This window comes from Aulonocara stuartgranti (genome assembly GCF_965226115.1).
Source record: "Aulonocara stuartgranti genome assembly, chromosome: 7".
NCBI classification, from domain to species: domain Eukaryota; kingdom Metazoa; phylum Chordata; class Actinopteri; order Cichliformes; family Cichlidae; genus Aulonocara; species Aulonocara stuartgranti.
Genome location: NC_138945.1, coordinates 1,682,101 through 1,708,421, shown reverse-complemented (window position 1 = coordinate 1,708,421; position 26,321 = coordinate 1,682,101). Strand labels below are relative to the sequence as shown.

General features: G+C 42.8%; 1 protein-coding gene across 4 annotated transcripts in view; it reads right to left on the bottom strand.

Annotated features, from left to right (window-relative positions):
* Positions 1–26,321, bottom strand: part of LOC309710557 (neuronal acetylcholine receptor subunit alpha-7) — a 62,465-nt gene that overhangs the window by 24,140 nt on the left and 12,004 nt on the right. For all 4 annotated transcript variants that reach the window (XM_082540142.1, XM_082540145.1, XM_082540144.1 and 1 more), the window contains exons 3-6: positions 22,428–22,472; positions 15,137–15,246; positions 12,068–12,147; positions 10,283–10,450 (exon numbers count right to left, since the gene is read on the bottom strand). In XM_082540142.1, coding sequence (XP_082396268.1) covers positions 10,283–10,450; positions 12,068–12,147; positions 15,137–15,246; positions 22,428–22,472 — 403 coding nt within the window. The remainder of the gene's footprint in view (positions 1–10,282; positions 10,451–12,067; positions 12,148–15,136; positions 15,247–22,427; positions 22,473–26,321) is intronic.

Below are 26,321 nucleotides of genomic sequence, written 5' to 3'. Positions count from 1 at the left end.
TTTATGTCAAATCAAGATTTAATGCTTTGATTGTTCTGTCCCAATCGATATGCAAACAAATGGAGTTTTTGGCCTTGAATGTAGATATTGCTAATACTTTTTCGATAACCATTGCTGGGTGTTACAGGCCCCCATCTGCTTCAAAAGAGGCATTATCTTCATTAAAGCACCTTTTGGCTAAATTAAATTGCACTGAACTACTAATGGCTGGAGACTTGAACTGGGACTGGCTAAATGCAACTTCTGGTGAATTTAAAGAATTCTGCGATTCAATTAATCTTACCCAGCTAGTCTATCTTCCTACCAGGCCAAATCTTAAATGCCCTGAAAAGTCTACATTAATTGATTTGGTTTTAACAAATGTACCTCATAAATTCTCTTCACTTGGTGTTTTCTGTAATGACCTAAGTGATCACTGTGTTGTTGCTGTTTGCAGAAATGCTAAAATTCCAAAATGTAAGCCACGCATAGTGTGCAAAAGGAATCTTAAACAATTTAATGAACAGGCTTTTCATCATGATTTGTCATTAGTTAATTGGGAAAAAATCGGACTATTACCAGATGTAGAGCTAGCTTGGACATATTTTAAGGAAAGTTTTATGGGAATTGTTAATAAACATGCCCCCTTACGGAAAGTTAGAATTAAAGGTCGAGAAAATCCTTGGTTTTCGCAGACACTCGCAGATAGCATACACAAGCGTAATAGAGCATGGGACAAGGCGAGACAAACAGATACTTCCACTGATTGGTCTGTTTTCAAACAGCTTAGAAATAAATGTACTTCTCTTATTAAAAAGGCCAAATCTGAATACTTTTTGTCTGTCACCACTGAGAACCTCAATGATCCACAGAAATTTTGGAAAGTAATCAAGTCTTTTTCCGCCAATAAAATGACTCAAACCTTTCCTAAATCTGTTGTAAAAGATTCAGTCTCAATTAATGATAAAACTGAAATTTTGAATTGTTTTAATGAACACTTTCTATCAGTGGGTTCCTTGTTTGCTTCTGCAGAAACTTTTTTAACAAATACTTGCCCAGAACTCTCTATGTTTTCTGGAGACCGTTTTAACTTTGTACCTTTTAGTGTTTATGAAGTGCATAAAGCTTTAAAGGCTTTGGATCACAGAAAACCTCCTGGTCCAGACTTGATGGAACCTTATTTTTTGAAGTTGGCAGCTGATTTTATTGCAGAACCACTCTCAATTCTATTTAATTTTTCAATTAAAACCAAAGAAATTCCAGCGGTTTGGAAATCAGCTTTCGTTTTGCCTTTATTGAAAGGAGGTGATCCATCGGTGTTGACTAATTATAGGCCAATATCAAATTTGTGTGTTTTATCCAAAATCCTGGAATCTCGAGTTTGTGACCAGCTGAAAGAGTTTTTGTACTCTAATGATATTGTCTCCAAATTTCAGTCAGGCTTCAGGAAAAAACACAGTACTAACACTGCCACTATGAAAGTGATAAATGATATTATTGTGGCACTTGATAAGAAATTGTACTGTGCTGTCACTCTTTATTGACCTCTCAAAAGCTTTTGACACTGTTGATCATGCTGTCCTAAAAACAGACTGCTCAGCCTTGGATTGTCAGAACATACATTAGCGTGGTTCTCAAATTATCTGAAAAATAGAACCCAGTGCATTAAACTTGAAGGTCTTTGTTCTAAATTTGTTGCTGTCCACAAGGGGGTGCCACAGGGCTCAGTTTTGGGTCCCCTTCTGTTCCTTTTATATATCAATGACTTGGGTCAAAATGTCTCAGACACAAATTTGCATTTTTATGCTGACGACACAGTTATTTACTGTTATGGATCATCTCTTGCTCAGGCCATTGAAACTTTACAGAAAGCCTTTGTTGCTTTCCAGCATTCACTTATTCAGCTAAAATTAGTTCTCAATGCTGACAAGACTAAGCTAATGTTGTTTTCCAAGTCAAAGAAGGTCCCGGAGCCTATTCCAGTGGTGTCCACCCTTGAAGGAAATGTCATAGAGATAGTTCATGAATATAAATACCTTGGTGTCTGGATTGATGACTCCTTCACCTTTAAACCACATATAGAGAGACTAGTAAAGAAACTGAGACTTAAACTTCGTTTTTTCTTCCGTAATAAACAGTGCTTTTCTTTTGCAGTAAAAAAACGTCTTGTCACTGCAACCTTTTTATCTGTGTTAGATTATGGTGACATTCTGTATATGAACGCTTCTTCTTCATGTCTTCTAATGTTGGACACGATGTATCATGCTTCCTTGAGGTTTATTACCAATTGTAAATACCTGACCCATCACTGTGATTTGTACTTAAGAGTAAAATGGCCTTCTTTGGCCATTAGAAGACGGGGGCATTGGTACACTTTTATTTACAAAGCTATGCTTGGATTGCTGCCTCCTTATATTTGTACTTTGGTCACAAGGACAAATAGTGGTTCTTACTCCTTGCGCTCAAATGATCAGCTGCTGTTGTCTGTTCCCCTTGTCCGCACAGAGCTGGGTAAGAAAGCCTTTGTCCACTCTGCGCCTTTTTCATGGAACATGTTACAGAAAGACTGGAAACTAACTGAATTGTTGTCTTTAAATGTTTTTAAAACTAAACTCAAAGGCCTACAGGCTGCCTCAATAATGTGTAATTGTTTTGTGTAATTTTAACTTTGTTTGTTCGTATGTATTTGTCTTGAAATGTGCTGCCTCTTGGCCAGGACTCCCTTGAAAAAGAGGTCTTTGATCTCAACGGGACATTCCTGGTTAAATAAAGGTTAAATAAAAATAAAATAGAGGATCATCATTTAGCCTGGAGAAATAGTTTGCTGCTTTATAAGAAAGCCCTCCGCAAAGCCAGAACATCTTACTATTCATCACTGACTGAAGAAAATAAGAACAACCCCAGGTTTCTCTTCAGCTCTGTAGCCAGGCTGACAAACAGTCAGAGCTCTTTTGAGCCAACCATCCCTTTAACGTTAACTAGTAATGACTTCATGAACTTCTTCACAAATAACATTTTTATCATTAGAGAAAAAATTACCAGTAATCATCCCACAGATGTAATATTATCTACAGCTACTCTTAGTACCATTGATGTTAAGTTAGACTCTTTTTCTCTAATTGATCTTTCTGAGTTAACTTCAATAATTACTTCCTCCAAACCTTCAACGTGTCTTTTAGACCCCATTCCTACAAAACTGCTCAAAGAAGTCCTGCCATTAATTAATGCTTCGATCTTAAATATGATCAACCTATCTCTAATGATCGGCTATGTACCACAGGCCTTCAAGCTGGCTGTAGTTAAACCTTTACTCAAAAAGCATCTCTAGACCCAGCAGTCTTAGCTAATTATAGGCCAATCTCCAACCTTCCTTTATATCAAACATCCTTGAAAGAGTAGTTGTCAAACAGCTAACAGATCATCTGCAGAGGTTTATTTGAAGAGTTTCAGTCAGGTTTCAGAGCTCAGCACAGCACAGAAACAGCTTTAGTGAAGGTTACAAATGATCTTCTTATGGCCTCTGACAGTGGACTCATCTCTGTGCTTGTCCTGCTAGACCTCAGTGCAGCGTTCGATACTGTCGACCATAATATCCTATTAGAGCGATTAGAACATGCTGTAGGTATTACAGGTACTGTGCTGCAGTGGTTTGTATCATATCTATCTAATAGACTCCAGTTTGTGCATGTAAATGGAGAGTCCTCTTCACACACTGAGGTTAATTATGGAGTTCCACAGGGTTCAGTGCTAGGACCAATTCTGTTTACATTATACATGCTTCCCTTAGGCAGCATCATTAGAAGACATAGCATACATTTACACTGCTATGCTGATGACACCCAGCTCTATCTGTCCATGAAGCCAGATAACACACACCAATGAGTTAAACTGCAGGAATGTCTTAAAGACATAAAGACCTGGATGGCCGCTAACTTTCTGCTTCTTAATTCAGATCAAACTGAGGTTATTGTACTCGGCCCTGAAAAGCTTAGAAATATGGTATCTAAGCAGATTCTTACTCTGGATGGCATTACCTTGGCCTCCAGTCATAGCTGGACTGGTATGTCCGATGATGATTTTTCGTTTTTATGAGCCAAGGGTTTTTTGGGTTTTTTTTTTCGTTTTTTTCCGTAACGGTATAAACACTGAAAGGTGGTGGATTGGCCAGATGAAGGGAGATGTGAAAAAATAACTTGTTGTTTGGTGGTGGCTATTGTGGAGCTTCCACAGATTCAGTAACATTAGCAAGTGGTGGAATCCAGCATATGCAACACGCTGGCAGGTGGATGACGGAAAGGCAGGAGGAGCAGAGACCCGAGGCGGCAGTCTATCTGGGTCAGATATAGGGATGGGTACCGGTATCCGGTGCCATGATGGCACCGGTTCTGACATAAACGGTAGTAACCAGACCGAAAAGCAGCGCACATTTTGCTGCTTTTTCCCCCCTGAGATGTCATATACTTTAGATTCTAGCCAATCATTTTACGTTTCCGAGGATAGAAGGCGGGCCCAGGTATGTACGTTCTTTTAGAGCTACAGATTAAAAATGCCCAAAGCGAAGCGGTCAAAGTCTGGCTGTACTTCACAGCAAAAGATGCAAACTCAGCAGCAACAAGTGCTTTAAGCTGATACTGTGATGCTGTCAAACGAGGTAACACCTCGAATCTGATGAAACACCTGGCGACGCATAGCATTTTGTTAAAAGCCAAGAAATGCGCCGTATTTGATAGCTCGCTGCGAGACCTCACACCGAGCACATCTACTGCAGGTGTGGTGCCTGTTATCTGACGCAGAGTTAGCAACATCCCCCAAGAACCCAAAGAGGAGAGTCCTGGCCCCTAGCCCTGCCAGTGTAGCAGAAATGATGAGGATGATGATGCAGCAGCAGCCGTTCTTCTCTGCGTGAGTAGCTTAATGTTGTTCATGTGTAATTTACGTTGAGTAGGCTAACCACGTTATTACATTAATGCATGTAAGGTGAACTAGCAAACATCATCATAGCTACATGCTGCTGTCTTCTTGTTTGATGGCAGATACTCCCTTCACCCTGGCCAAAAAGGCTAAAATGACCAAAGAAAAAGTGGGAAACAGTTAAACATGAGAGGTTTTGGACAAAGTTTGTGTTTTTTCCATTGTTTAAGCACTGCTTCCAGCCAAGAGTGATACCATATATGTATGGGCAGAAATCTGTGCCATCAGAAACTGAATTTGAATAAGTTCAGATTGAATCTGAATTGTAACTTGAATAAATGCTTTTGAAAACTGAATTTGAATTAGTCTAATTTGAAATTGAATTTATGGTTTGAAAATGAATTGATTTGCTTTGAAACTGCATTTTATCCTTTAAAAATTCAGCTCTCGAATAATTTCAATTTCAGTTCCAAAATTCAGTTTTTTGGAACTTAATCCGGTTCCGGTTCAAGCGCAGATTAATAGAACTACGTTTTACTAGCAGACCGAAAGTGTTACTGACGGGAATCTACAGCGTCTTGAGCTGAATTAAGACTTCAGAAGTCATTCGTCATGTCGAATGACCAGCGGATAAACTCTCAGGTTGGTAATAAATGTATTACATGTATAAGAACAAGCGTCATGTTAACAAAAGATAGCCGTACAGTAACTGTTATGCTTATTGTAGCTGTTAGCTAAAAACGGTAATTTAGCGTAGTTTGCCCTGAATTCAGCTTTGACAACAAATATGATCGACTGTTTCTAGTAGAATTCCAAAGTTGTCATCTTGGACCCTCTCAGAGTACCCCCTCTGTATGCTTGCAGAGACCCCTACAGTAGGGAAACATGCAAAACGGTGTCCAAACCTTTGTGTTTTAGCTTTATTTATGTCTTACACAGCATCCCAACTCTTTAGCTAACTTAATAACTTTAGCTAAAGTGAATAGTTAGTCTAATTCATTAGTGCAGCATTACTGGGTCACCTCTGTTTGAAGTGATATAATATGATATACAACTATCACTGAAACAGCAAACTTTGTAAATAAGCAAACAACACTTCTCATTCTCTAAACGTTTGGCCACAGCTGTAGATTACACTATCAGTACTTGTTCACTCTTAACAATAATTACATTTCTAAATTTACTTTGTGCATTTACAGGTAAACAATATCTAATATTTTATCTAAATGACTGCTTTGTCTTTGAAAAGGGTGAAGAGCCTGAGGCCGGTGACAGTCCAGTTCTACTCTAAGTACATCCTTACAGTGGCTCACAGGACAAGGCCACATTCCTGTCCTGCCAGAAGAGAAGAGAAGCTTCAGAGTCTTCATGCAGTTCAACCACACCTGTCATATTCCATATGACAGGGGTCTCAAACTCCAGTCCTCAAGGGCCAGTGTCATGCAACTTTTCCATGCCCTCGAGGACTGGAGTTTGAGACACCTGCCGTATGGTGTTCATGCTGTTTTCTACCCCACAGTTACAGCATGTCTGACTGCCTGTTCAGCATATGCAAAAATATATGAGTTTAAGCATGTGATGACTAAGGCCTTCCATTATGGTGTTTGTCATCACATGTCACAGACATCTGGATGGTCATTTGGAAAAAACTAAAAACTTGTTACTTCATCTTTTATCTTTATTATTATTGTTGTTCTTATTTTACATTGTTAGGCATTAGGTTTATTTGTAGTAGTCCTTTCCAACGTCTTTCCCTCTTCCATGTTACAGTGTCAGCTTGTCAGCATCTATTTGGGTTTGGAAGTGGAACAGAAAGTAAAGAAATCCAAAGTGCCATTAAAACCAGGAGAGGTTCTTATATTTCAGAAGAAGGGATTAATTCAAAAGAAATGACCTCAATGCCATATTTTATTTAGGAACCCTAGAGAGCACTTTGCAAAATAACACATTCTTATAATTTCACCCTCAGATGAGCCAAGCTACGACTGTCAGAGAAGGTGATGTAGGTACAGAGCATATGAGAGTGGTTAAGTTAATGTCTCTTGAAGGCACAAGAGGGATCAATGGCAAGGCGTAGAGATTCAGTATCTTCAGTCTTCAGTGGACACTCCATTTCTGGCACAAAACACCTGTAAAAGATGGTCGATTTAGGAGGTGACCCGACAACTTCAGCCTGTCAAACATATTAATGGAGCAGTATGCTTAAAAAATATATCTAATTAAGCATGCACTCAGTACCCTAAGAATTATTATGGTAGTTAAACACAGTGACAGTTGTATATCATATTATATCACTTCAAACAGAGATGATCCAGTAATGCTGCACTAATGAATTAGACTAACTATTCACTTTAGCTAAAGTTATTAAGTTAGCTAAAGAGTTGGGATGCTGTGTAAGACATAAATAAAGCTAAAATACAAAGGTTTGGACACTGTTTTGCATGTTTCCCTACTGTAGGGGTCTCTGCAAGCATACAGAGGGGGTACTCTGAGAGGGTCCAAGATGACAGCTTTGGATAAAATGCAGTTTCAAAGCAAATCAATTCATTTTCAAAATATAAAATTCAATTTCAATTTAGTGATGATCATTTTCAAACCATAAATTCAATTTCAAATTAGACTAATTCAAATTCAGTTTTCAAAAGCATTTATTCAAGTTACAATTCAGATTCAATCTGAACTTATTCAAATTCAAATTGAACTTATTCAAATTCAGTTTCTGATGGCACAGATTTCTGCCCATAGCTGCAGAAAAGGCTAACATTGTTGTCTTTTTACAAAAAACACAGCTGAACATGAGAGGTTTTTGGACAAAGTGTGTGTTCTCCATTCTTTAAGCACCGGTTTGAGCTCCGTTTAAGCACCGGCACCATTTCAAAAGTACCGGTTTGGTACTGGTATCGGATAAAACCTAAACGATACCCATCCCTAGTCAGATATAAACCAAGTTAAGGTGGAGTTTATTTTCGTTGTGCTGACTTTTTACAGTCAGTTACAATAACTCGTACTGTGTACTAGCTAGCATGATGGATTTTATATACAGCTGGGTGGTGCTTTGATGTTACTGATGTTGAACTTGTTTTATCTTATTTTATTTATAAGGTTAGGTATTAGAGTTTCCAACCGTCCCATAAAAAACAGAATCGTCTTGCATTCAGAGAAAATATTACGCGTTTCTTATTGAGGTGAAAAGGAACAGTTTGTCCCGTAATTCAGCTACAATGAAAAAGACAAAGCTGGAGTTATTCTGTCTCTTTGCTGCACAGCTGCCTCTTCTCCTCTCATCCTCTCTCCTGTTCCTACTTCAATCATGAAACTGATCAATGATCAGCTGATCGGCTTTTCTCTCTTGTTTGTTTATCGCCCACTTTGTGCCAGAAACCAGCGGATGTCGCTGTTGTTAGAATTTATTTAATATTAATTTCTAGCATCAGCTGATGTTTGCTGGAGCCACAGCTGTAAAGCTGCTGGTCATGATATGGTTTGGATATCTGGTGAGAGGGAAACATGAAGATGAAAGCAGGAGATGTCCTTACTGAACCATCAGAGCTGTGATGGAGAAACAGGTTTACCTTTTAGGTGACATGAATGAGTTGAAGTTATGAACTGTTGCTGAGAGACAAATAACACCAGGATCCTTTTCTACGTTTGCTCTGACCCAAAGTGCTGCTCATAGGGGGTCATATGATTGTTGGGTTTTTCTCTGTATTATTGAAGCGCCTTGAGGTGACTTTTGTTGTGATTTGGTGCTACAGTATATAAAATTGAATTGAATCCGAGTATAGGATTTCCAGGCTTCTGATTGGGCAGTGAAGTACCATGAGGGCCGTAAACAGGAAGTGTTTTTGTTGTTGTTGAGGCGTGCAGAGAGTAAAGCTGCTGCTGAGACAGTTATTGTCTCCATCTAATACTTCAGAGAGATTCAGAAACACATAACAAACCCTGACGTTAAACCTGGCTGATGCTCCGAACACCTGAAGGACGCGTTTTATTTCAACGTACACTAGAGGAAGCCCCGCCTTCCCCCAATAACCTTTAAAACTGTTACCTTTTGTTGGAGCTGATGCTTTGTAATCAGTTGTCTTCAGTAGAAATGAGTCCAGCTGAGCTGCAGATGTCCTGAAACACCAAGGAGCTCTCTGAGCATCACACTGCGGTTACTAGAAGGTTCCTGCTCTTCACTGTAGCTGCTTTTCTCTCATTTATGGTAATTATTTTACTGCATTTCACAAAAATCTGCAAAGACCTGCAGATTTCCACCTCATGTGACCCATCGACCGTTCTCCGCTGGCTGTGGTGACTTTCAAAAACTGTGATCCTGTTTTCTTTGTCCCACATGTTCACACAACGCTGTGAATTAAAGAGGGACTCCTGCTCACCCACTGGAGAAGTACAAGCACCTAAAAACAGGAGCTGTGCTGGAAGGCGTCTGCACGCCTCAGAGTCCAAGCAGGACATGAAGCGTTTGGTCAAATATCATGTGAGTCACAATATTCAACAGACTGGAGCTTTGGATCTGAAACTAAAGAACTTCACACAACTTCTCGGCCTCTTCCTTGGTTTTCCTTGGAATGCTTTGTGTACGGATCAAAGAGGCAGCAGGAGGAGGCTGCAGGCGAGACAAAGACATGGATTTGTAAACCTCCAGAGCTGCTCGGGTGATCCTGTGCGCTCTGCAGCACGCAGGCAATCAGGCAGCTTAAAACCTGAAACTGTGTCATCTGTTCAGGAGGAACCGGGACTCCCCACGTGCAGAGTGATGGATAAAATAATACAATGTCAATCAGTGCTCATGTGTGACCTGGTGTGTTGTGAGTATTGTGCGTTATAAAAATGAGCCAATTACAACGGAGGCTCTGCTTCAGGGTCATCGAGCTGCCTGCCCTTCAGGCCGCCGCGCTCGGAGGAGGATTTAATTACCAACGCGTTAATGCTGGATGGGAGCGCCGATATGAAACCCTCTTCCTCCGCAGCAGACAGCCGGTGGAGACACGCTGTCGCTGGCAGGAGGAAGATCCTGGATGTAAACTAATTAAAACAACTTGTCTGCGTTGCCCCGAACCTGCTGCTGCTCACTGTCTCAGTGGGAATCCTGCCGTGAAATGAGCTCAAAAAGTTTTATCCTCCAGCTGCTGCAGGTTAGATCAGGACCGAGGCTGTTTGCTCTTCCTCCATCCAGCTCATCTTTTACTATTACCTTAGATTCGTGCATGCAGTCCTGATCAAAGAGGCCTGATGGGGAAACATATCAGCAGACGTCTATCAGGACAGGACGGGTCTTTGTTAGTCTGCTTTAGGTTTGGTCTGACGGGAGCTGGACCCGAGACAGACGGCATCCAAAGCCACGCGAGCGTTGTTGTTCTACATGTGTGAAGATGCCGATGTGTCTTACCCACGAGGTCCCACTCTCCGTTGGCGATGTATCCGGTGATGTCAGCCTCAATCATCTGCAGGTCCAGAGACCAGCCGCCGTACGTCCACGAGCCAAACTTGAGGTCACAGCGCTGCACGTCAAAGGGAAACCAGCGGACGTCGATGTAACAGGTGCTCTTAAATATTCCTGAAGCAGAGACGGACATTCAGACGAGTGCTGTTAAAACAAGCTTCAGTCAAAGGTGGAAAAAAACAAGAAGAAGACTTGACAGGACAGCTGTTACTGTGCTCGAGGGAAAAGGAAGAGGGGGACGGTGAGCACAGCTGAGATTACAGTTTGTATTTGACACAAAATCTATTTCAAATCACACAAAGCAGCAACGAGGTCTCCGGTCAAAGAGGGAAACGCAGGAACAACAGAGACGGCAAACAGAAAGCAGCACATGTGAGCGCAGACGCCGTCACAGAGAAGACAAGCTGTGAAGACAAACCTCACCCACTGATTGATTTTACAGATGCAGAGACCTGAAAGCAATAAAAGGAAGTTATTTCTCATGTAAACAGGAAAAGGAGCGCAGCCTCCCTCGGAGAATCACATCGCAGCTGTTTGCTTTGCATTAACTCCGCGTGGATGAGCTGGAAAAAAGATGAATGTTTAATGATCCCGGGGAGGAATCAGGACGCCGCCGCAGCATGAGCTGACGCCTACAGCGAGGAAGAAACACCATTAAATATACAGAACACCTGAGGTTGAGACCCGGGGTAAAACACGGGGGCAAATATGGATTCGATTATTTTATAGGGCAGCAGGCTGGAGCTGAAGGTGCTCTGAAAGGTTTTTAATTTCTCAAGTTTGAGTCACACGTCCACAGTAACAAGAGGTTTGATTGGAGGAGTAAAGGTGAGGCTGTCAAACCCGAGACCAGCATAACAGCTGTCAGGCATGCTGGTGGGAGCATCGCGCTGCTTCACTGCTACATTAGACCAAGTGGATGGAACGAAGCAGGAGGACTGCCCGCAAGTTCTTCTCAAATTTTAGTTTCACATTGTAATCCTGGAGGTTTGCTCCAGGACACTCCAGCAGGACTGTGGTCTCCAAACAGCTGTTACTGATTTCTGATTGGACGATGGCTTTCCTTTCTGCTTCTGGATCATTACAGTTCAGCTTTGAATCATTTGCAGATGCATATTGTTTGTCTTTTACTGTAAAGCATCAGTTTTTCTCATTTCACGGTGCTCTTTGTGACTGAATCAATTTAAAAACAGGGACAAACATCCCAGAATCATCTTTCAATCAGCGCCGCGCTAAAAGACAACGTGAGTCTCGGGCTGTGAATCACGACCATAACTCCTCCAGATGACCTCGGGACCTCATGTTGAAGCCCCCCCAACACACACACACACACACACACACACACACACACACACACACACACACACACACTTTGATAAAAATGCTTTTCACAGCCTATTCACACTTTGATGTCCAGAGTTTAATTATCTGAATCAAACATCGGATTTAAAATTTAAAATCCAGTCTTTGTGACGTCCTGCTGCTTCCACCATCACACTGTGAACAACAGTGAAAGACTCTGAAACAAAGGGATGCATTTTATTTTTATTAAAAATATTCACCCTGAATTATGAAATTAGATGGATGGAGAAGCTTTTTATAAATCTGTAGTCACTTCAGCATCATTGAATAAGTAGAACCACAAACTCCTGTTAATGTTAAACAGCTGTGATTACAGGTGAATTCAGGACTGTGTAGTTGTTGTTGATGGGAGGGGCTTGTGTGTGTTACCTGGCGGCAGGTACTGGCAGTAGCCTGTGGAGTTGACCAGGATGTTGGTGTGGAATGAAGCATCGAACCTTTCATCAGCGCTGTGGGCAGAGACAGATCCACAGTCAGGGTCCGTCAGCAGCCATGAGCGTTGAGCAAATCATAGTTTCATCAAGACGACAGCCGAACGCGCACACACGTGTTCTGTACACGTGCAGCCTCGGACACACAGAGCTGTGTATTTATACCTCTGACCTTCATTAGAAACTCTTCACTGAAACAAACCACATCTCCATCGAATAAAATTAATATTTAAATAATGTCCACTAATTCTTACAGACGTCGTCAGGGTTCATTTTACCTGCAGTGATGCTTATGAGCTGAAAAATATTATTATTAAATGACTTTATTGCTTCAGAACTTTCTCCTTTTTAATGTTTTGTTTACAAAACTCCTCTTGTTAAATGTCCTTCCTTGTCACTCTGTGTTCATCAGAGCTCAGCCCACAAGGAGCTCAGACTCTGGGAAGAAGCTCCAAACATGTCAGCTGTTCCTCGGCGGCGAGAGAAGCTCGCCGGGACGGCTCTGACGGCTGAAGAGAGAAATCTTTCAGGGCCTTCTGTGGAGGTTTTATTGTTGGAACTAATTGGAGGGAGAGCCCAGAGCAGACATAGAACATGCTGGTAGTATAAACCAATCAACCACAACAATAAAACCACCTGCCTAAATTGTGTAGGTCCTGCTCATAACCCAAAACACTCCTGACCCACAGGGGCGTGGACGTGGGCCTCGTGGACTGTCCAGTGTTTCAGGAACAGTTGAATACAAGTCGGGGCGTGGAGCCGGCTTGGATCAGGCTTGTCCAATATCCGCGTTGCTGCTTTACCAGGTGTAACAATTAAGTTTAACATCCAGGCATCCATGAAAACAGGATTTATGAAGTTTAACAGAGTTAGAAGTTAGCAGGAAGTTAACTCGCTAGCTTCTATCTAAACATGATATAGCATGTTCTGACTGAGAGATTTCTGAATTCAAACGTACAGCTCTGCTATCACTTCCAACATGAATGAAGACAGGAAACTAAACAGCAGTGACGTTTGTAGGGTTACTGAAGTTGGGCTAGCTGGTATATAATGATGTGCTACGTGATCGCTAGCGACACAGCTATGTTAGCATAACATTAGCACAGTGAAGCTGGAGGATGAACGCTAACTTTTTTCCACTGGATAAAAGTTAACGTGAGGGTTCCTGATGGTTAGAGACAAATGCAATCGCATGGCAGGATGCTGTGAACCAGCGGTGTCAAACTCAAATACACAGTGGGCCAAAATTCAAAACTGGAACAAAGTCGTGGGCTAACATTAATATTTATTGAAGAAAAAAAAAAATCTTCCTCCAGATATAAGAATGAAACTTTTCTTATGGACTCAAACAAGTTTTGCTGAAAAACTGAATATGGAACAAGCAAAGCTTAATACTAAACAATATATATATTAGCTGTATAATACCAGTAGGCCAGCTCTGATAGTAATTTGGTATGGCTTCGCGGGCCAAATTTGGCCAAATCCAGTAATGCTGCACTAATGAATTAGACTAACTATTCACTTTAGCTAAAGTTATTAAGTTAGCTAAAGAGTTGGGATGCTGTGTAAGACATAAATAAAGCTAAAACACAAAGGTTTGGGCACAGTTTTGCATGTTTCCCTACTGTAGGGGTCTCTGCAAGCATACAGAGGGGGTACTCTGAGAGGGTCCAAGATGACAACTTTGGAATTCTACTAGAAACAGTCGATCATATTTGTTGTCAAAGCTGAATTCAGGGCAAACTACGCTAAATTACCGTTTTTAGCTAGCAGCTACAATAAGCATAAAAGTTACCGTACGGCTATCATTTGTTAACATGACGCTTGTTCTTATATATGTAATACATTTATTACCAACCTGAGAGTTTATCCGCTGGTCATTCGACATGACGAATGACTTCTGAAGTCTTAATTCAGCTCAAGACGCTGTAGATTCCCGTCAGTAACACTTTCGGTCCGCTAGTAAAACGTAGTTCTATTAATCTGCTCTTGAACTGGAACCGGATGTAAGTTCCAAAAAACTGAATTTTGGAACTGAAATTGAAATTATTCGAGAGCTGAATTTTTAAAGGATAAAATGCAGTTTCAAAGCAAATCAATTCATTTTCAAAATATAAAATTCAATTTCAAATTAGACTAATTCAAATTCAGTTTTCAAAAGCATTTATTCAAGTTACAATTCAGATTCAATCTGAGCAATTCAAATTCAAATTGAACTTATTCAAATTCAGTTTCTGATGGCACAGATTTCTGCCCATAGAACTGGAGCCATCTGCCAATAAAAGCTCAGATGCAGATGTATTGGTATCAATGAATGTGTCCAGCCAACATGTAATAAGACTGAAGTACAGCGATGCAAAGCTAAATGTTATAAGGTCTCATCCAACAGAAATGGCAGACAGGAAGTTTGCTGTAAAAGTGAACCCACTGGCTGATAATCATTCACCGTCAGGCTCTGGTCCTGTGAGCTGGGTCTGCCTCATTAAAACCAGCCGGGTCAATATTCCCTCTGACAACCACCCACCCCCTCCACTTCCAAGGATCAAACTTTGCAGCTCGGTTAATGAGCTGAAGCGCCACCAGCAGAGAGCCTCCCACAGCCCCGATGTTAACAGCGAGGTGTTCATGCTTACAGGAGAGAGCCTAACTTTAGCATCTATAACAGGATGGCTGACTCGGCAACAAAGAAATAAAACCTCAAACTGAGAGATGTCTTTGGCTTCCACCAGGAGACAAACTGATTTCTGGTTTATTGATTTCTTTCAGAAACTTTGCAGATCAACCAGAAGACGAACGATCGTGACGTTCCATCTCCGTTCTGACATTTTTCATACTTGGGGCAGCTACACCAGGAAACTTTAGTCTGTACGTCCTGCTCTAAAGATCGGGTTAGAGGTTATCAGCTGTGCAGCTAACACACTGGGATACATTTAGAACAAAGATGGAGTAATCTCTTCCCGGCTCCGTTACCGAGTGGTTCGACTGCTCTCCCGCAGCACACAGGTACCTGTTGTACAGCAGGATGTCGGGCCTCCAGATCTGGCTGTCGGGGAACCTGACGTTGGTCACGCCTGGATAGTCGGACGTGTTCCACTGCAGGTAGAAATCTGTCCAGTACTGCAAACACGCATACAAAAACCCCATGTTACCAATGGACCGACCCACCTCGTACCCACATGTGTTTGTGTGGAGTCGCAGACTTTATTTGGCGCTCTGTGCATTCAGTGAGTTACAAAGCAGGATCTCGACACTGTGATTGTCAGACTTCACATGAAGGTCATCCACGTCAACAGCAGTTATTTTTAGCCCCCTTCAATAGTTGGGTTGCGGTCACGTGGTTCTGATGACGTGCGGAGGCAGCGCGATTTTTGAGTGGAGGGCGGAAGTAAACATGGAGGACACTGTGGAGAGTCAGGAGAGCAGCTATTGTGCAACTTTAGACCCCGTTTCTCAGGAGAGATATAAACAGATAGTTAAAAAATATATCGGACGTGATCCGTATTCTTTGAAAATGTCCGAATACACCACAGAAGTAAAGGATTTGCCTACTATCGAGGCTGTGGATATCACCAACTACTTGGTCCTCCAGACTTCTTACTACACTAGGCAGCAAATGAAAGCTTTCAAGAGTCTGGAGGCGTACAATTTTTTTGTCAGCGGGTGGGTCCACAACCTTGGAACAAAACGTCTCCGTGATGGATACAGTTTGGTGTTTGCAAGGGTGAGTGTTTGTTCTTATATTGCTTTATCTTAAACACGCTAACAGTTAGCGGTAGTGGCTTTAACGTCAACAAACATGCCACATCCTTAGGACTTCGTTAGAGTGACAGTTGTTTGTTTCAAGGTAAACCATTCTCAGCGGTCTAACGAGACACCTCTGAAGACTTGGGTAATTGCAAAGGAGGATGGAGAAGTGATTGCAGCTCATTGCAATTGTATGGCAGGGTTAGTAGCCTGTTCTCCACTGTCACTAGGCTCAAATCCGGGCTCTCAGCCGTCTGTTGCATATCCAAAATCGCCTCTGCACATCGATGCTGTTCTGCCTTAAGCTTCATTCTTTTCTCTCGTTTGAGAACTGATTCCGATCTGGGTTTTCGTTCGTAGCCGAGATTGACCGTCGGAGCCCAGTCCTCCGACTCTTCGTCATCCAAAGCACTTGGGCAGCCTATAGTCCCAATCAAGTCAATATTAGACTACTAACTTAAAAGCACTAAGTAAACGAGAATTTAACGACAACCTAATGCTAATAAGTTCGTTTGCAAACATAACATTACCTCTGACGAAGTGGTCGCTGCAGACACGGGCATTGGCAGACTCTGCTCCTCCCGACTGTAAACGTAAATTTAAAATCCATTTTTTCCTACGTTTTTCGGTTAGAATTTTCCATTTTTCTCCTCTTCGTTGGGCTATTTTTGGTACCCTAAAATACCGTTTATCAGTTTCTCGGGTCGACCTACTGGAGCATCCGTAAACACAACAGGACATAGGCATTTTGCGTACTGTCTGTCTGTGATTTTGCGCTTATCTTTTTCACTTCCGACCGGCAGTCAAATTTCGCGCTTTACGTCGACGTCACGTCTACGTCAAATGAAACCTAGCTATAGCCAGTATTATAGTTTTCCTGCCATATTACCATAAAAGGCTCCAGTATGATGATGCTAACATTAACACGTGTTGGTTTCCATGCTGAAGAACGGAGCAGCTTTGCAATAATATTATTTTAGCTCAACATTTCTGCTCAGAGCCGAACGGATCGTTCGTGTTTTTCAGCTGAGCTAACGTGTACACTCTTGCTTTTAATCCTCCAGGTTTATAACCTGTTTGTTTGGGTTTAAATAATATTTATGTTGTTGGCTAATGTGTCCTGTTTTTGGGTCTTTCTTAAAAAAAACTTGTATGTAAACATTTGATGACATGAACACTCCACCGATGCTTAAAGTAACCGGGAACAGATTTATTAAGTGACCGACGCGTTTCGGCATCTTTAAATAAAAAACAGCAAACAGAAAAAAAATACACATGGACCAATCACACCTTCACAAATAAACCAGCTGACCAGTTGAGGTGGTGACAGCTAATTGGTTGAGCCACAGCCCAAATAGATTCTGGACTGAACCATTGCAGATTAAAAGGGGGAGAAAATAAATAAATCAATAAAATAAAAGCATGTCTTAACATAATACGTACTCAAAATTACACAGAAAAATGCAAATTAGTTCAAATAAAAATAAACACGGTTTTCCACAAATTCACTGTATTTCTGTGAAACCTGCATAAATGATGGGCTAACAGTAAAATCACACAGATGTGATTCTTCTGTGTGATCAGCAGCAGCTGGCTCCTGTTTGCCTGACCTCCAAATCTCAGCTGGTGAAATCCAGATTACATTGATGGATCTTATGTAACAGCCATTGTTAGCTCCGGGTGTTTGAGAGGACGGAGCGCCGCCAAGAATCGCCTCATTTGCATACTTGGCTCCCCGGCAGGCTCGGCCCTCGTTACGTCTCCGAGCTTCTCCGAGTTCTGTGGTCCGTGCTGACGGTTTGAGGCTGTGGTGACTGAAAGTCGCACATCCCTCTTCATCTTGTTTACTTCCTGTCACTGAGTTGAAATGTTTTTCCCGGAGGACTCCACTGAGAGCTGAACTGTTGCAGAGATATTTCCCCTCAAAAAGCCTCTGACTTTTGTAAAAAATGCAGGGCGCATCTGATGTTTGACAAAAACGTGACGCTGTGCATATAATAACTTTTAAGTTATGACACAAGAAACATAAAAGTGTCACTCCATTACCATTAATGTCCTTTCATCATCGCGTCTGTCAAAGACATGTCATCACTGGTTGGACGCACTGATGGCGCGTAAACGCCCACAGGCTCAGTTACTGCTGCATCACTGCAGAATTGTTCATCTGACAGATCAATAAAAGTGTGTCACTAACAGTTAGACTTCACCAAATACACATTTCCAACAGTGTCATGGTGTAAAACGGGCTCTCTTCTCACTCTGTAATTACTCAGCATTATCAGGGATCACAGCTGGATTATTACATTCACACCAACAACAAAGCTGCGGATCTCAGCTCTTTTATCCGGTGTTAAGTGATGCCGAGAGTTTGGATAATGGGGTTTGGTATTGTGTCACCCTGAGTGTTAAAAACAAGGCTGAGAATTCTTGTTCTTTGAATGTGGTCGTGCTCCCCTCGTTTTGCTTTTGTTATGACAGTAGTTTACATCATTACATTTAGCACAGCGCAAACAGCTCGTTTGCTCCCATCTGATGTGGTGTTAAAGTGATATTTAGTTTCACCAGTAGGTGGCAGCGGCACAAAGAAACGCAGGCCAGCTATTGTAATGGAAGCCATCATTAACCCAGAGCTGCTGTTTTACTGTTTCAGGTGAGAGCAGTAGATACATTTATGTAAAGTTGATACTTATTTAGTTATAAGTAAATAACGTGAACAAATAATGCAGGAGGCTAGCTAAACGACGTTAGCCTCCCGCATTAGACTTTGTAAAACTGCTCCATCACAAATTAGAAACAATTAGCTGGTTTCAGTTAAAGTTATAAGAAATGTTTTGGTAAACCAGCCAGTACATCTTGTGCTGTGTATCGTTTACTGATTTATTCTCCATCATTTACTCTGATTACACATGATCCCTTACAAAGGTAACACAGGCCAGCTGTTGTAATGGAAGCCATCAGTAATGCAGAGCTGCTGCTTTGCTTGTGAACACCTGAATGTGCACCTGGATGAACCGTCCCTCAGTGCACCGTGCTGCTCGACTGTAACTGTCAGCAAAGCTGGAGAAACTGGGTCAAAGCGTCACAGACGCACGAGCGTGTAAAGCAGCAAAGCTTAAAGGTGATTTTCAGCCTGTTTTTGAGACGTACGGAGCAAACAGAGAAGCCTAAATATTTTATTTTTTACTAATTAAATATTAAGATTAATCCAATTAATTTTCCAGTTTGAGAGATTTGGTGATTTAGATCAGAGCGCTTTCATCCAAAGGCCTTCAGTTTTCATTTCACATATTCAATTCTTGCGACTGTTGAAATATTAAAAGAGTTGGGATGACGTTTTACTTCTTAGCTTTCAGGAGGAATATGTTGACTCCGTGAGGTTTGCTGAAATACGTAATAAAACACAACATTAACTCCTCGCTCCGTTAGCATTAGCATGGAAACCACTGAGACTACAACATGTGAGAAACTTCAGAACACGCCGAGGAAGCCGGTTTGATTCTGAGAGCTCACAGGTAATTTCAATGAGCAGGGAGGATGTTCAAAGCCTCCAAAGCTTCACAAGTCAGAGCTGCATAAGACCAACAGAAACCTGCACAGTACAAAGGGAGAGGCTGACTGATCCACGAGATAAGGTTCAGAAAGAAAGAGAGACATGCAGCAGCTCAGAGACAAGGCCGGATATCACCGCTTTTATTCTGGAAGATTTCAGGGAGACTCTGGAACTCTGAAAGAGCCGCTGATTATTATAAGACCTCTCCAAACACTTTAATTATTTGTTTCAACACGACTAAACATGTAAAAGCTGCTGAAGAGCTGAAGATGATCCTGTCGTCACCACAGGCGGATGTAAGCAGTAAAGCAGTAAAATCGTGAGGTAAATACAATATTTTAGATATTTTATTTTAATGGTTTAACTTCGAGCTGCTGTTATTTTATTACAAGAAGAAGAAGAATTTCATGTTTATTACACTCGCTGGCCACTTCATTAGGTCCAGACGCTTATTAACACGAGTAGCTAATCAACCAATCACAGGGCAGCATGTGAATGCACACGTATGATAACAACTTTTACTTTTTTTGCCCTGAATATTGAATCAACTCTAAACATTTTTATCCTCATCAGTCATTTTGATGCAGTGATGTCATGACAGTCATCAGAGTCTGGACTAAATACCTGCGTGTTACATTGTTGCATTCATTGTGGAAACTAACTGATGTCATGTGGCTGTGTGTGTCATTAATCCCAGAGGACGTTCAGACCCAAACGCAGGACAGAGGCGTGGAAGTCAACGCGATCATTAAGGCTGATCACCCAGGAAATAACAAAATACCAGCGTCCCAGTTTCCAGCGACAGAGATGGCGACCAGCGGGGAGAACCATGCGTGATCGAGTACGGCTGTCTCCACTGTTGTTCGCCGGGAGCAACCGTGTTGAGGGCCGGCATGGCTATTAGCCAGGCCAGCTTCCCAAGCGATGGTTCTAGCCAGAATCTGTCTGTTATCAGGGCGATGACACGAGGGAAGAGGTGATGGCAGCGAGCGAGGGACCGATTGCGGAGTGCAAGGTGGAGGGACGAGACGGGAGGCTTCTCCTCGTCCTCCTGGGACTAAGCTGATCCCCGCTCTGGAAGAGGAATTCCTCTCCTGTCTTTAACCGCTTCGTTGTAGGTCGTAGGACAATCGTAGGACTGTGTGAGATTTTAGTGCATCGATTTTATTCATTATTATTTGGTTTGTTTCATTCCTGCTTTCCCCTTCGAGGAATAGTCTTTCTGATTAGACCTGTAACATCTCTGTGCCCTGGGTTTGTGACTCTTTAGTGTCTACATTTGCACCTCTGACTTTGACCTTGAGGTCACTGATATTCAAACTCTGTGCTCTACAGCGTCTGCTGCTCTCGACCCTCCAGCAGCCTTTCATGGCTGAGGGCTAAAAAGTATAAAAAATACTGGAGCTGAAGATAAATCTCAAAACCAAAACTTTAACCTGAGGGCCAAAGACCATCACAGCTAATGTGTTTAAGGCGGTAAATATCCTCACTGCTCATTTGCTTTGTTCATTAATGAAAAATCATTTTAAGTGGAGTAACAGTTAAAGTACAGCGTCATTTTTCTGTGTTTACGCTCCTTTATGCTGCTCTGAGTCTGTGCGTCTGGGTACAAACAGCTTGTAAATGAGACGAATGCTCAACAAAATCATTGCAGAATAAACGTGAAAGCTCTTTCCGAGCCCCTGAAGGAAGAAATGTGATCCAGGAGGCAGTTTTTACTCTCACGGTGAGTCAAAGTTTCTCGTCTGCCAGGAGGAAACGAACAAAAGCTGCAGGAACACTGACATTAAAAAGCCTCCCAGCTCTGGCTGCAGAAATGTTTCTCCTCGCTTAAAGACATTCTTCCCCTTCACAATAAAACCCTGAACAATGACTCCAGCAGCAGCAGAGGAGGAGGAAGAGGAGCTGAAGCCAAAACAGTCATTGGTCCTGGGAGAGCCTCTGGGGAGGAACCAACCTTTCCATCCGAGAGGAGCAGATTAGGCCGGATTAGTGCAGCGCCACCGTACAAACGCACATTCCACAGGCCCTGATATGAAACCTAATTAAATTTGGACAGCTGTGTGAAGTGGGCTTAAGGAGCTCTCTTAATGGATTCCTGCGTTCGCCATTAGCTTTGACATTCACACCAGAGTCAGCCCTAACCGAGGAAAACAAAGAAAACTGGCTTTCCTCCGAGCGAGACCGGCTCAAAGCGAACGGAGAAGATGTAAAGCGTCAAAGAGCAGGAGGTGGCGAGGCTCACGGAGCATTCTTGGAGACAGAGAGGCGGCGCTGGCGCTGCTTTTTGGAGTTTTTCTCCATCACAGCAAACTCACTGTATCTGGGTCAAGTGGCAGAGCTGGAGTTCATCCTCTGTGGAAGGATGGGGCGGCGTGGCTGCAGGCTTTTACTCATCGTCAGTGTTTGCTCGCTTTATTTTACCAACAGTCAGTTTGCTCGCCATCCCGACTGCCACCGATACTCCCGCCTGCGACGGCTGGCGGACACCCTGCGTTAACTCTCTGCAGGTGACGGCAGGGGGAGGCTGGGTGGAGGGCTAGCTCATATCTTGAACTAATCCTCCGGCAGTGAGTTATGGATCATTACACTAAACTCCCCCCAAAAAGGGACGTCCATTTCTAAATGTCAAAGCTGGCACAAACATACCCTCAAGATAAAGTTTGACATGTTGGGAAATACACGGATTCTCACTGAGGCGTAGAACGCGCTCAGCCTCGGCTGCAAATGTAAAAACATATAAAAAAGACAGAAAAGAGGAAAAAGACTCGAAACTACGTCTCCTGGAAACCGCTGATGTTTCCAGCGTGCCTGACAGGTAAAGGCGGCTCACCTGAGCACCACAAGCACGAGCTCAGAACAACATTAACAGATGTAATATTCATGTGCATCTTTATACAGTCAGTGGGTTGAAGCTGTGAAAACGAATGTTTACAGTTGGTGTAAGAACCGTCTGGACCCTTTTCTACGATCATCTTAATCTTTTACCAGAAAGAAAACTCACCAGCTGTAGCCAGATGTTGGTGGTCAGCACCTGGTTCTTCTCGTCCTGAAACAGAAAAAGAAGAAAGGCGATCAACGCCTCGGTTACAATGAACGGTCCATCTGAGAGGTTAGGCTTGCTTTTCTACAGGTACAGTTGCAGAAACCAGGATAGAGCGCGCATCATGGTGTGAAGAGGACAAACCAACAAAATGACTCTGAAGATGTTGAAGGAAATCTTATCTGCTCATGATGTCATTCTTTGGGCTTTGGGGTGGTGACCCCCACCTCACACTGGGGCAGTTAAATGAGCCTGTGAAGTGGGGTGAAGGAGAATTAGCACCCTCCAGTCTGAGGTGGGTGAAGTGGACCCACCCTGGACCAGCGTTTAGGTGTCTCGGCGTCCTGTTCACAGGTGAAGGGAACTGACAGCAGGTTTGATGTGGCGTCAGGTGTGATATAAACGCTGCACCGCTCCGCTGTGCTGGTGAGAAGTTAATGAGAAGCTGTCGATTTACCACCTGTGCCACGAGCTCTGAGTAGTGACAGAAAGAACAGTTTAATGGACGCAGGTGGTGGAAATAAGCTTCTTTGACGCGACGCCTCTCCCTTAGACACAAGGTGATCCTTCATTACGGAGCGACTCGGAGTAAAGCTGCTACTTTGTTGACGTGGTTCAGGTGTGTGACCAGGACGAGACGAACACCTGGGCCTCTCTGCCTGGAACAACGCCCCACAAAAATGTGCCTTTTAAAGTTGGGATTTAATTTTACAATAAAACCAATTCTGCTCTTTGCTCTGTTGCACTTTGAATACGTTCCTTTCCCCGACTCCTGTGAGAGAAGCTTCACAGCTCAGTTTCATCAGCAGAGATGCCCGACGGCAAACACGTTACAGACATTTGTCTGGATCCAAAGAAAGACACCCTCACAGTGTAGATTGCAACGTGGCCACTCACTGAGACGTTATTCAGACGAGTCGTAACAGGTTTCTGCCCATCAAGCTGATGTTCTTATGCAGCAGCTGCAGCAATGCTGTCTTCTAACAGATAATAGTCACATGTTAGTCACATAAATGCGGTCAAGCCGCAGGTTTACATGCCGGAGACGTTGGTTTGTGTCCTGCTGGTGCTTTTATGTGTCACGTCCCCCTCCTCCACACGGATGTGTTTTCACTCACTGGTTATTAGTAGATGCTAGCAGCACTCTGAAGCAGGGGAATGTTGGTGCTGGAATAACAGCGGTGGCCACAGAGCTGTTTCCTCAGTGCTCTGAACCAGAACAACTTCTGCATAAAGAAGCCGGCTGCAGAGAGGCATAACTAACAAGTTCACAACAACTTTGCAGACGCACATGAGGATCCTGCTGCTGGCGACTCAGACTCAGCTGAGTAGGATGAATCTCTGCTTCAGTGGGGGGGTTATGACATTTTCACAAAAAATACGCAAAAAACAAACTCTGGGTTTGAGCGGCGCGAGAGGCTCGGTGGTGAATCTGGAGTCACGTGCGCTTCAATTTCCCAAACAGTTCATAAACTTTGCTGTTCATAAAAACTGGAGGGACATGAAATGAAGACTGAACACATGAACTCATATGTATTGGTGATTCCTACAGTCTCAGGTGAGTTCAGCTGCTCTGAGCTGCTGATGTTAGGAAGCAGGTGTTGATCGCTGATCATCTCTAACTCGGGTTCATAAGGGCTTTGATGGATTGTGCGGTCATCTTGGCCAAAGATGCTTTTGGGTTAAAGGAGCTTCTGTTGTTTGCATATGACTGAACACTCCTCTGCAGTCACGGTTAAAAGACAGTCTATTCTCCAGCGTTTCCTTCGTCCCTGTAAATTAATCTTAAACATGTGGAGCGCCGGCAGAGGGGAGGATGAATGCGAATAATGTCACTTTGATGAATGTCCAGCCTGTTAATACATTCTCAGGCAGCCGAGCGTACTGAAAGAATTAAAAGATGAGGATGTAAGCAAGTGGCCGGCACGTTGGAGGAGGGAGAGTCTACAGAGGAAAGAATATTAAAAGTTTAAGGACTGACCTCCAGTTACTAACGAGTATTATCTGTATGCTAAGCTGACTGCAGCCACATGAAAAACAAAGAGTATGCTTGAACAAATAAACCTCTTTGAAAGAACGCCTACATTTAAAGGTCAGACAAGTTCTTTCTTGCACCAGGAAACCATATATTAGAGCAGGAAATGCACCTGGAGAGCAGATTGTTTGATATGAAAAGAAGCCAAAACTTCCTCCCAGGATCTGCAGGACGCCTGCAGTGGTTACACAATCGCTCTCACTATGCTCCTGCTGAAAAGCCTGCAGCAATGAGCCAAGAAAACTAGAAAACTTGTGTAATTTATAGCTAAACGTAGAAGTTATCTGCCATTAAACTATGAAATGATAACGTTTATAACTGGTTGATAACTGATTCTAAGAAAACTGCTTGTTCAGTTATTGCTATGCTAGTTGTTTGGTTTGGATCAGGAAAAGCTCGTGTTTGGTTACAGTTACAGTTGTAAATGTAATCGCAGGTATTTGTCCGTAGAGTGCAGATTGCAGTCAAACGTATCCTGTTTTCTTACTCCAGCTGTATAATCCTCGCTACGATGGCAGTCATAGAACAAACCTCTGTTTACCTCGACTCCATTTACTCTGGATGAGGCTGTAAAGTGCCCGTGGCGTCGTCGCTTTCCTTTGGGTTTTCATTTCTTTGATGCTGAGAACAGTTTCTCTGACGATAAAGCACAGGAACATGGTAGCTTCCATAAACTGCAAACCCACTCGTATGTCTTTTTAATAGGTTAATTATACGTTTTTAAAAATCCATCAATCTGTGCTGATGTCACCTGGACCCACAACACCATCGCCCTGGTAACGAAGGCCCAGCAGCTGCTGCACTTCCTCCGTCTCCTGAGGAAGAGTAACATCTACAGCTCCTCAGTGGAGAGCGTGCTCTCCTCCTGCCTGGAGTTTGTACTCAGGGGCCACGACCGAGAGCAGGAAGGCTGCACAGAGGGTCATTAACACCACCCAAAACACTGACTTTGCCCCCCCCGGAGGCTCTGGGTGGGGCACATAGCACACTCACACAGACTCTGTCCAGTCCTTTTGCGCTTCTTTCAAGCACTTTGAAACTGTTCTCTAATGTGCACCTCTCTCTTATGTTTGTCTATATATCCTGTTTTCCTGCTGTCTACTCTTTATATTTAATTCCAGCCCAGTGGGTGTGGTCACCCACCATTTCATTGTACATGTACAATGAAAATAAAGTGCTATTCTATAAAAGAAAACCAGGTACTCTCATACAGTAAGGAGAAAAGCCACAGTAGCAGCAGCCTGACGGAGAAACCAGGGTTGCCCTTTTCTCAGCCTCAATCTCACCTGTGACTCACAGACCAGACCGACCAGTCAGCCAGAAGGAAAACCCACCAGTGTGGATATAAAACTCGGGAGCAATGGGGCAAAACGGCAGCAGCTGTGAAATGGTGCTCAGCAGCTGATGAGATGATACGAGCTGATGAAGCCCAAAAATCACAGTGGAGGGGGGTGGGGAGGGGTGGGGGGATGAGAGACGATCACGAGCCGAAGACGTACATAGTATTATATATATTATACAGCTAAATGATAAACTTAACCATCAGGTCATCAGCAAACAGTCCATCCTGTAATCCTGGACAGTAAAGTAAGTACTGAGGCTGGCTGCTTTAGCTCCTCCCACTCCTCTGATAGGCTGCCCCTCACATATAAAATATTTAAACAGCAGGTAGGATGGCACTTTATCCCATCGCCCAGAACCAAGAGTTGAAAAGACTGAATGAAAACGAGTTTTTATAGAGATTACTGCTCTTACTGTGTGTGAATGTTGATGTCAGGAAGATGGAGGCAGGTGGAGGTCCTGCTGGTATCCAACAAAAA